Genomic DNA, 12231 nt, shown 5'->3' on the forward strand with positions numbered 1-12231 from the left:
AGTCTGCAGGAGACAAATTGGAGAGACAGCCTCCGCGGCCAGCACATACAGGAAGTGTTCCTCTCATCTAAACCACCCACGTGGAAGGACTAGTTAAAAACTGGCCCACAGAGGGAGTCTTTTGAGGTTATGTCTTTCTTAATCTTCAGGTGAAAGGGAGGCTGGTTGAGAAAAAAGTCTCCTCTGAGAATCTATAGCCACAAGCCTGCACTTGCTGAGTTTAGGGGCCAGAATTCATAGCATCTGTGTGGTTCTAAACTCTCCAAGCTGAAAGTTTAGTTTTGAAAGCCACAGAGGAGACTAATACCATCTCATTCTATTGGAGGGGTGCCTACAGTAGTCGAACTCATAAAGACAGACAGGAGGAACAACAGCAGTTGCCCTGGGCCTGGGGCAGAGGGACTAGGGAGCTGCTGTGTAATGGGCATAAGGTTTCGGTTTTGCGAGACGAAGAGGCCTGTGAATGTACACAACACTACCGAGCTTCATACTTCAAAATGGCTAAGCAGGTAGATTTTGTTACGTGTATTTGACCACAATTTATACATTAAAAAAAATAAAGTAATACCAGGTTGGTAGAGCCCTCTAACTACCTATAATCAACTCAGGACTCAAAATAATTTCCACGAAACCTAAAAATCACAATAAATTGTTTTAAATACAGGAAAATAACCTCACATGAATAAGAGCCAGAAGAACCAACAACCTATAAAATTAGAGTTAAAAAAAAGAAAATGGAATTTAGGTTTATTAATTATAAGGTAAACATTCTATGCATAATATTTTTAACACAAGTTGAAAATGTATTAAAGGAAAAAATCCCAAAATTAACAAAGCAGATTTGAAAAGTAAGAAAGAGAACATAGAGAAATTAAAAAAATCATAGATCTTAGTATTGTAAACCAAACTGATAGTCTAAGCAACAGATTGCTTTCACTGGAGAGAGAAGTATTAAATAGGAAGACAGAATTGAAGAAATTACAGTTCAAAGATGAAAATGGACGAAAATGCAAAGAAGATGTTACAAGACAGGGAGAACAGCTGATGAGACCCTACATATAGCAAGTGGGTGTTTATGATACAAATATACAGGAAAATATGGATGAAGCAATATTTGAAGAGACAAGGACTGAGGTTTACCAGAAACAATGAAAGACACGTCCTCATACCCAGAAATCCTAATTTGGAAGTAACTGCAGTGTATTATTAGCCACACTGTGACTGTGCTAATTCCTTAATCAATTCAGTCTAGGTAAAGCCTCATGTGTAGCCTTTGCAGCATTGTTAGGCTTTTCATAACATTAACTCCAGACAACATCTGTTTGTAGAGTCAGCAACAGATGTTTTTTGCTGTCCCCTACACATCTAATCATCCATAATTATCTGGTGCTTTGCTCTCATTTGTACATAATCTGCTTACCTATCAAGGTGCGACATAACTGTTTTGGAGATGTCTATACCTGCTTCTTGCAATATTCGGGTAATTTGAAAGGGCGCACTTGGATTCCTTCCAGGATGAATGATAACAGGACAGCCAAGCTGAGCCTGGGCTTGGGCTGTCGCCTGGAGAACCTTTCTTTCACTCTCAGTCAGAGGCCAGGAGCAACCGATTTCCCCAATAACGCCGCACTTGATGCTGGTTCCATCAGCCCCGTGGAGAATTTCATTAATGAGGACATCAGTGAGCTAAGAAAGGGTGGGAATGAAAATACGTCATAGACTGTGAAATTCCTCAATGTAGTGTCACCACAGTGTGTTAATGAACTTATCCATTCAGTCATTCATTGTTTAAGAATGTATTCATCATTCATTCAATATTGGTCAAGGAAAAAGGCATTTTCTGGCTAAGTCTCAAATTCAATAAGTTTTTCTAAACAAAGATTCGGTAATATCTTACTGTGACTATTTAACAAGAAATGTATGGCTTTAAGTAGCTAAAGAGGAAAAAACATGAATTAATGAAAGTATATTCAGATAAGAAAAATATTTAAAATTTAATTTGAGGAGCATTTAGACATAAAAAGACTGTCCTCGAATATATATCAACTGTGCCAAGTAATTCTTTAATTCCCCTCCTTTTATGCATTCCTTTGTCCTATACAGCATAAAAAATTCACAGCATATAATATGAATATTACATTTTCTGGTCAGATATATAGTTACTGCTAAGAGTGGTTAGAAAACTGTATAGTAGTTGACATCATGATAGTCTTCAAATAATATAAATATATAAAAAAGAAAAGGCCTTATTGGAAAATAGTGCAGATAAAGTTTTGAAATACAAAGTATTTTAAAGATTAACTGATTCTTTGCAAAAACTCTAGCTGACATGCTAGGCCTATCAAGGAAGCAATGGAAGATACAAATGAATGTGTGCATATACATGTAAACATGTATAAACACATACATGTATGTCTAGGAAAAGAGTACATACACATACCCAAAAGTCTTGCTGCTTATTTGTTCTTTGTGTCCCTGAAAGATTTACTTCCTTCTGCTCCTTCTTGCTTAAGATATTATGATAACAACAAGGGAATGATTTTCTCTCCCCTCCTATTTGGTAAAAGGAGAAGGAAACATATTTCTGAATGTGCCCATCTCTGCCTGACAAATTTCACCTTGCAGTGAATTGCTATGGCTGGTTATTTGGTTATTATAAAATGCAGCAACAGACCGCATAACTGAAGCTTATCTTGAAAAACAGGTTTACAAACAGCCTGGGACACTGCTACAGAGTATGGAAACAGCATGTATGAATCTCAGTACTAACACGTTGGATTCTGCAGTGACCAGTGATGCTTTTCCTTTATGAAATAAAATGTTCCCAGTCTGAGTCTCAATTAGAAGATGCCTTTGCTAGCTAGCAAATTTCCGTAGAATTCCCAGCTACCTGCGAGCCAATGACATTTCCAAATGCAGAAGACACATGGGAATAATCCAACGTCTGAATTGTGGCTATTCAGATGTACATACAAATATTGTCAGAAAACCTAGGGCTTTTTACCTGTTCCACTGACATGGCTTTGGTCTCTGAAGAGTGAGTTGCATCCACATAAAACCCAGCTCCTGATATGATATGGACACCAGTCTCTTCTGCCAGCCACTTCAAAGTCTGCACATCACGGCTGATCCCGGTGGTCGTGTTCTCCACCAAAGCCCCCCCACCTTTAGCTTTAAAATACAACAATTCTTCTTTGATTGCTTCCGTCTCCTGATTCAGCCAAAGATTCTCTTTATGGGAATAAGGGTTTTTCTGAATCCAAAACAAATTTTTCATCATAATAGGTTCCTTAGAGGTAGCTTCGTGAGATGGAGGAGGTGGACAGTAACAGAAATCAAAGGTCATCGTCAAATGTTCGTGGGTCAGGGTGCGGCCCAGTTTGCTTGGCTCCACTAGGCCCAAAACAGTTTGGACTTTGCCACTTAAGGAAGACATTTCTGAGGGCACCAGGAGATGCTCTAAAAAGAGTGTTTTCTGGAAAAAAGAAAGCAAGCAAGCTATAATCAGAAAGTTTAATTTAACACATAGACAAATTCTTTCCATAGGGGATGGGAGGCTGTGAATGTATACCTGTGTAAGAACCAGTGAAACTAGAAATATGATCTCACTCGTCATCTTGCCAAAGTCAGGGTCTGCCCCTTGTAAATTGTGTAAGTTCACTGCAGCTCTAAGTGGCATGCATTGTGTTAAATGTCCCCTGACCACTTCCACTGGGACCCTTCTGCTTGATTAAATCCTGACTTCAACTACTGGAAATATTTCATGATATTCAATTCACATTTTTCTTTTGTTTAATTTTATCTCGTTATCATAGCTCTGCTTGCTTGGATAATTTAATGATAATCTCCATTTTAAAAAATCTTCATAATCAATAAGTTATATCAAAACTAGCCATCATGTATCAGAACTATTTCATTTGTCATTTTTCAGCTAAATTAAATATCCTGGGGCTACTGATCCTTCCATTATTCATTCACTGTCCAGTTGAACAAATTCGTGTTGAAGGCCCACCACATGCCAGAAACTGAAGCTAGAAAGAGGAATAAGACAAAATCCCTAATGCTGACCATTTCACAGATTATTCCCCCCAAAACAATGAAGGGAGCATGCCGAGGTTTAATAATGAAAAAAAACAAGGAAAAGCAAACAAACCTCTTCATTCTTGATGTTTCCTTTTGTCTAAGGCACACAGTCAGAAACACACTTCTAAAAGAAAACTAAAAATCCTTAGTCATAATGAAAGTCACTATGATTTACTGAAACTGAAATCTGCTTTCTCTAGAAAGAGTATAATGCCTCTTCATTTACCCTCTACTTATTTGTAACATAAATCAAGTTTTCACCAAGTTTCTACCAGCGACAGCAGGGACCTCTATCCCAGCACTTCCATTTGAAAGTGCCTTTCCTAAAAGGAGGGATTTCACTGGGAAAGGAAAAGGCAGTACCGAAGGCGGAGGCCAAGAGCCGAGCCACCGCCAGACATGGTACTCCTTGCACACGGACACCAACCAGACACATTCAGAGGACAGTGAAAACACTGACTGGGAACCAGAGCAAAGACAGTGCCTGTGGAAGCTCTCAAACTTTATATTTAAAAGACATTCTGAAATCATTTTTGCCACATCCTCCTGAAGGCCTTCTCTGGCTTTCTGAGTATTAGTTTTCTCATCTGTAAATTAGAAGAACACTACACATTTCAGAGGTTTTCCTAAGAATTAAGTTAGAGCCCTGACCAGTATGGCTCAGTTGGTTGGGCATCATCCCACAAAGCAAAAGGTAGCTAGTCAGGGCGCACACCTGGGTTGTGGGTTTTGTCACAGTTGGGGTTGGGGAATGTACGAGAGGCAACTGATCAATGTTTCTCTCCCTCTTTTTCTCCCTTCCTTCTCTTCTCTCTAAAAATAAATAAATAAAGTCTTTCAAAGAAAAAGGATTAAATTTAATACCACAGATAGAAAGGCCTGTAAGTATTTGGCACATAGCAAGCATTTGAAAAAGAATAACTTTGTTTTGCTAGTTCTAGGAAAAATTATAGGTCTCCTAGGTTGTTTCTTTTCAGAGAGTGACTGATTAGAGAGGGGATCATTTGGGGGTGCAATGAGTATAGGATAAATTTGTAATGGGCACAGTGCACACATAAGGCAAGGTGAAAATAAGTCAGGGCTGGAGAAAAGGGAGGACTGAGTTAAAGGCCAATTTACATCAAGCCTCTGCAATTATCTGGAACCTAGGTGCTTGGTACCTATTGCCTACAATGTGTAAATGATTGATGTAGACCATTTGACAGAAAATTTCAGAACTTGCAGGTAGCACGGCCATTTGTTTTTGGTTGACACTGGTATCCAGCAAGCTGAGCTTCCAATATCTAAATAATTCTCATGGGACCATGATGAAAGATGATGGCATTCTGTTTAGAGAATCACTGGGTAGCTGCCAGTCACCACACCAGCTGTATGTTCCATTGATGGTGTCTAGGAACTTGCTGTTCAGCAATGTCTTACTCCCTGTGCCTTAGAGCAAGGACTATGTAGCCAGTTCATTCAGTTAGCTACTTGGGACCATTAATAATCAATTCAGTCTTCCATGGAGGTTCATTTGCTCTTCCCTTCCTTCTGGGTGACAGTCTTACACATGTGTTCCTAGAGAATAACAGGGGGCCAGAAACTTGGACAAATTGATAAAACTCCATCACTTTTACTAGAAGAATACCAAACTGCATATTTAATTGATACCAATTTGAAAGATTAATTTTGGTAAGTTTCACACTCACAAGCTGTCAGTCTTTGTGAGAAAAAAAATCACTTAAGTGATGCAGACACTGCCCCGTAGTGTCCATGGCATTATGGATGAGACAAAATAAATTCATACAGACTACCGAGTCCTGTGGAGGAAAAGGGATGGCCTGACTTCTCTCTCAAGGGGAGAGAAAGCCTCAGAGCTCCTCCATCACCATCTCAAGAGGAGAGGGCCCGGACCCTTACCTTAAGAAGCTTTTATTGGGTTCAATTTGCATAAGAATACAGGGTATATACGTAAAGCTCATTAATCGTTGTCTGAAAGTAAGGATCAAACAATAGATAACATACAGAGAACTCTGAGGGCCTATTTTGAGTCAGGGTTGATAGTCAAATGGACCATAAAACTTTGGGAAACAAACTCACTTCCTGCTTGGACCCTTATCATTTAATCGAGAGTATTCTAAACAAAGCAGGTTTTACAGGATTTTACAAATTCCTTCTTAGGCTTGATCACCCTAGGGCATCTGTCCTTTTCAGCACGGGGCAGAACCCTTCACCGGCATTGTTTCGGGCTTAATGCATTGTTTCAGGCTTAAGTCAAGCAGCAGAAGTAAGGCAGCCAGGAGATTAGGAGACTTCTTAAAGACAGAATGAGGACTCAGGCTGTGTCAAAGCCAAGGGGTGAGGGTCCATTACCCCTTTTCTGTAGCCCCCAAGTCCTTCCCTGGGGACCCTAGTGATCGTGCCTGTCTTAGGTCATCCCTCCCTTCAGGAATCTTACCTGTCATTGGCTAATCGATCAAGCATTGGGGGCCAGGCAGGGTGAAGTAAAAGGAGCAGAGGCAGTGCCCCTGCCAGATAAACCTTGTCTCCTTAGTGGCTTATGGTCTGAAGGTCACTCACTCAGCTTTAGCCATGGTGGGGCTATAGCTCCTGAAACCAGGCAGGGCAGTTCCTGACATTTAAAAAATGTCATCTCTTCTGGGAAGTTCCTCCAAACACTCTCAGGCAGGACTAGTTGGTGCTCTATGATAAGACAAAATGTAACCTATACTTAAAGGATAGGAAAAGATTAGAAAGCAAACCCTAGGCACCACAGCTCTAAGCTGGAATATGTCTTTTAATGGGATATGTTTGTAGAACTCCAGGCTACTGTGCAACTAGAAAGCACCCTTTGCACCACATCCATCCCGAAAATGGTTCTCTTCTCAGTGAGCACAGGCCAGGGGCTGCTGATGGCCTCTGGTTGCAGGGATGGAGCTCACAGAACAGGAACAGTACTGGTTGATGAGAGCTGTAGTGCCCAGCTGTGCAGACAGGAGTGACCTCCAGCTGAAAAGACAGACTTCGGGCATTCTGTGGAAAATCCATGGGAAGCTTTGTTGAGTATTAGCACACACAGAAGGTGGTAGAAAAGGGGTAACTGGAGGTATAAACATGTTTGCCATGGTTGTACTTCAAATATGAAATCTCAGCAGATGGAGAGACTGAGGATAGGCTGAAATTACTAGTACAGCCTGGTCAAATGAAATAGTCCTTCTAATACAAGTGGGTATACAATCGAAAAAGAACACAGAACTTTAAAGAAAAAAAGAACAAAAAAAAAAAGAAGAGAAGAAAACCAGAAAACAGTACACCAGCACAGAGCTGAAAATCAGAGACAATATGTAGGATCTGTTATTTTTGAGACTATGTGCATGAATTCACTTTTATAAAATACATAATCAATTTGCCAAATTTTGGAGATTTGCTGGTGGGTGGGTAGCTTGGGGCAACTTTAATTTTACTGAGATTTCATCCTGGCCATTATGCTGAAGATTTTTATGTCTATTTGGGTTGAATATCCATTTCAATTACATTTTACATTTTTGGAGGGGGTGTAGGAAGGACTTCCTGAATTTTTTACATTGGAATGAGTGGGATTTCTCTTCATGCAGTCTGCTGCCCTCCCTGTGTCACCGACATATGCTCTTTTCCTGCCCCCGCCTCTGCTGCATCCAGCCTGAGACTTGGTTAGAGGATGCTACTTCACAGTTTCAGATGCAGTGGTCAAATTGGCAAGTTGATGTTTGGTAAATTGGTTTTGTTACTGGACTAAAGGGGTCTGGTTGCCTGAGAGCACCAACTCAATAAGACAGGAACAGGAGTTTGCAGCAAAGAAAGTAAGGGTTTATTTTTATGAAGTGGCCCACCCTGGAGACACGGGTGAGCTACTGCTCAAAAGCCTGGGTGCCCAATGGCTTCCAGTGGGTGGGCTCTATAGGGGAAAATCATTAATCACAGCTACTAGGGAGTTAGGGTCACGGTCTGTACTGACTGGGCAGCACTAGGGTAGAGGTAGTTGATAGGTGCATATGGTCCTAATGTCAGCCATGACGTTGTTTGTCTGCCTTTGCAGCTTCTCTGGACCTGGAGCTGAAACACAAGTGAGACCTAGATGTCATCTCTTGTTTGACCAGAACTCTGTCTCTGGAGTCAACAGACCTGAGGCTTTGTCCCTACAACACAAATAGCTGATCAGAATCTCATTGTCCTGAGGGCTTAATGATTATAAAGGAGGAGACAAGGAAGGGAGAAGGAAGTAGGTGAGCCAGGGTGCTGAGGCCAGTTAGAATCAAAAGGAGAGAAAGGAGAAATGATCATATTAAAGAAAGGGAGTTTCTATGCAGTGACAGTTTTCTGCTTTCTTCCACAGCAACTGTGCAAGCTCTAATCCCATAACAAATCCCTCAGTCTGTTTCACTTATTGTTGTTTTCCCTCCCTGATCAAATCCTAACTGGTAAAAAAAAAAAAAAAAAAAAAGCATTCCAGAGTTTTATGCAGAAAGTATGAACTGATTAATCTGGCAGCTGTGGGGAGAATGGGAGGAAGGGGTTTCAGTGGGTGTTGCTAGAATGTGGAAGGAACAGGGGAGGCTTGGGCTGAGATGACACCAGTGCAGATGGTAGAGATACAGAAGCAGTGAGAGGTAAGCAGATGGAAATTTCCAACTGGACTCGCTGGTGCTATAACAGTTCCCCCAAATAAGTGGACTCCTACAAAAATAAGTGCCGGCTGGTGCAAATGTGTGGGCACTTCTATTTTGTTGTATGGGTTACATCACCAGGAGTGACGGTACTCTATGAGCACTGCACTTAAAGTAGACATTTGATTGTTGACCAAGCTCTTTTTAAAACCACAAACTATTTTTTAAGGCTTGTTTGAATACATGGTGTGCAGGTTCAAACCTGCAACATGTCTTCTCTCAAACAGCAATGGTCTGGTGGCTGAGCCACAGTGATACAAGGACTTTCTCATGTCCATCACCACGTGTCCACTTCTGAGGTATATATGGTAGATGCATGGAGTTCTATAACTTTTCATATTAAACACTGTCCAGAAATAACCATGCCTAAACAAAGAGAAAGAAATCCAACCACTTCTGGACACAGAGCAATAATGGGACCCAGCAACTTCTTCAAACTTAGACATAAATAAAGCAAAACCACGGCCGAGATACAAATGAGCAGCTTTATCTTGTATTCAGAGGGAAGTGGTAGGTTTTATTCCTGTTTCTTTTTTCTATTTGATGAAAGAAGTAGGAGAGAAAATCTAGGCATATTTCCAAACTCCAGATAACAGATATAAAGATGGTGGCAGAGATGTACGCAGGAAATAACACACCTGGAAAAAGACATTCACAGGACCCCTGTCCTGCACTCCTTGGTAAAAACAATCAGTTCTGATTATTAAAGTCAGAAATCACATCAGGATGCTCAACAGAAGGCATTGGGTTTGTGGCTCAGTCATCTCTTTAGTCAATAGCATGCCAACTGGCAGCCCACTGCCTCACATGCACTTGGACTTTGGAAAATAGCGCTGCCGTCATGTGCCATGTAACGGCATGTCATCAGTGATGGGTCGCATGTTCCACAGTGGTCCCACAATGGAGCTGAGCCATCCCTATTGCCTAGTGGCAGCAGAGGTGTCCTAATGTGGTCATGCAACACGTTACTCAAGTGTAAGCAAGCTTACTGCACTGCCAATTGTGGAAAAGTACAGCAAATACAATTATATACAGTAAATAATACTTTATAATGATAACAGATGACAATGTTACTGGTTTATGTATTTGCTCTACTATAGTTCTGTAGTTTTAATCAATAATTTAGAGTCTACTATTTCTACTTACATTAAAAATGTTGCCATAACCTAATATGCCATTATGCTGGCAGCAGTCTCATGCATTTTGTGGTTACCGAGTTTTTTGATTGCATCATTTTCTCTTGTGCTTGATTTAATCTCCTGAATATTTGCACAGTGACACACTGCACGGGCTTATAGCCTAGGAGCAGTAGGCTCAACCACATAACCTGGGTGTGTGTTGGCCACACTGTCTAGTGTTCTGTAAGTGCTCCCAACAATGTCCCCATGACACAATCACCTAACGATGCATTTCTCAGGATGTGTCCTTGTCACTTAGTGGTACATGACTGTACTGGCTTCTCAAATTTGTTATCTGTTTGGTCAACAAATTGAAACTATTTTCTCCTTAATAAAAGAAATGGTGAGAGGGAGGGGGAGGAAAAAAGGAGGAGGGAGAGTAGAGTAGGGGAAGGGGAGGGAGGAAAACCCACTATTTCAACTCAGGTCAAAATGCAGCATTCCTCACTACTTTATCATCATAGCATCCACCAGTTGGAAGGCGTGCAACATTGCCAAATTTCTGTCTATGTTTTCTTCATTTGAAAAACAGATCTAGCACATCTAAGCCTTTCTCATTCTCAGAAAAAGGTTCCATACTCAGTGCTGTGAGGACATTTGATGTAAATTCTTAATTTTGCTATTCACATATAATAACCCTGGGAGTGAAACATTATACCAAGTTACTCAATACAACAGTTACAATTCTTTTCCTCCGTAAAGAACTCTTCACATTAAAGTTAATTATCAGCTTTTTATAGAAGGCATTTTTTCTTCCATTGATTCCTTGCAATGGGTTGGTTGTCTCCTATTTTGAGAAAACTGCACAGCTGGTCCTTAACTGTATTTAGTCACTAAAGAGCTGTTACTTTTCATTCCTGGCAAAACACAAATTAATGTTTTAAACATATAAAATATCTGTATTTCTCACATAGTTTCATTTGAAAGACTGTTCTTAATGTGGCTTTGTTTAGTTGGAAGGATGGTAGATTCAGAGTCAGGAGCTCTTGGCTCTTCCACTCAATAGCTGTGTGACTTTGGGCAAGTTACGTAACCACTCTGAGTCTGTTTTCCCATTTAACATCCATGCATCCATGCTTCTGTGGTATCCTTTCATTTGAAAGGGATAGTATTGACTTTCTATAAATCATTGACTATCAATGAAAGCTATATTTTAAGTATAATTTAAAAAATGTATATTTTACATACATACGTATCCATGTCATGAGAGAAAGAGTGAATTTCATTAATCAGCTATAAGTCTCAATGAAGGTTACACTTTAAGAATGGTTTTTTAAACCACTCTTAAATATACATATTTATATGTATATAAATATATACATACAAATATGTGGATACATATATGTACATGAAGAGAGAGAGAGAGAGAGAGATTACATGAATGAACTTAAGTTGCAGATCCTTCTAAGTTTAAAAGAAAACTCTAGAAGGGATAGGTAACCCTGAACTTGGAGTCCTGACTCCAAAGTTTTCTAGCTGTGTGACCATAGAAAATTTAAAAGCTTATGATGAATTAGTTTCCTTACCTAAACTGGAATAATATTTACTGCATAAGATTTGGAATGAAAAACAAGTTAAGATTCTATGTAAAAGCACTACCTAAATTATAAATGTTCAGAATTACTATACTCTAAACTTTGAATTATTTTCCAAATATGTGCTGGGTATCTATAGGTAAATGAACCTAAACTTGTTCTTTTAAAAAGACTATCAATAAGTGACTGAAGTTTATGAATTGAACTGAGGCTCTAGTTTTGCTTAGAAATGAATTCCTTTGCTTGAAGCCTGGGATTATTAAAAGCAGATTGACTGTTGTGATTGACATCAGAACCCATTAGGCCTTTGGATGGGACCTACCCAAGTGATTAAAGCTGTAGGAGGTCCTTGTTATCCATGGATAATTGATGCTAGAAATGCCTTTTGAAATGAATGTGCTTAATACAGCATGCTAGCTCGTTTCCATTGATGGTTTTTGGCAAACTCTTCCTTCCAATATTTATATCCTTATGCAGTCCCCTTCCACATTGAGCCCGGGCTGGCCTGTGACTCACTTTATCCAATAGAATATGTAGCAGAAGTGAAGCTATATGTCAGTTTGGAACTTGAATCTTTTGCTTTTGTGCTTTGGGGAAACTTGAGCTGCCATATAGGAAGTCTGGCTACCCTCCCATGTGGAAAAGGAGGGACCCTGAGACCACTTGGAGAGAGAGAGTCCCCAGTCACTGCAGGGTCCCCACTCAGCTCAGCCTGTGGCTAGCTGTGTGATGATATCAGAAAACTGAATGAGT

General features: G+C 40.1%; 1 protein-coding gene across 4 annotated transcripts in view; it reads right to left on the bottom strand.

Annotated features, from left to right (window-relative positions):
* PTER (phosphotriesterase related) overlaps window positions 1–12231 on the bottom strand; it is a 60580-nt gene that overhangs the window by 18806 nt on the left and 29543 nt on the right. For all 4 annotated transcript variants that reach the window (XM_028508194.2, XM_036023872.1, XM_036023863.1 and 1 more), the window contains 2 exons: window positions 3005–3475; window positions 1421–1686 (listed from right to left, as the gene is read on the bottom strand). In XM_028508194.2, the coding sequence (XP_028363995.1) occupies window positions 1421–1686; window positions 3005–3436 (698 nt within the window). In that variant the 5' untranslated portion in view covers window positions 3437–3475. The remainder of the gene's footprint in view (window positions 1–1420; window positions 1687–3004; window positions 3476–12231) is intronic.

The sequence above is a fragment of the Phyllostomus discolor genome, chromosome 1, assembly GCF_004126475.2.
Source record: "Phyllostomus discolor isolate MPI-MPIP mPhyDis1 chromosome 1, mPhyDis1.pri.v3, whole genome shotgun sequence".
In the NCBI taxonomy this organism is placed as follows: Eukaryota; Metazoa; Chordata; class Mammalia; order Chiroptera; family Phyllostomidae; genus Phyllostomus; species Phyllostomus discolor.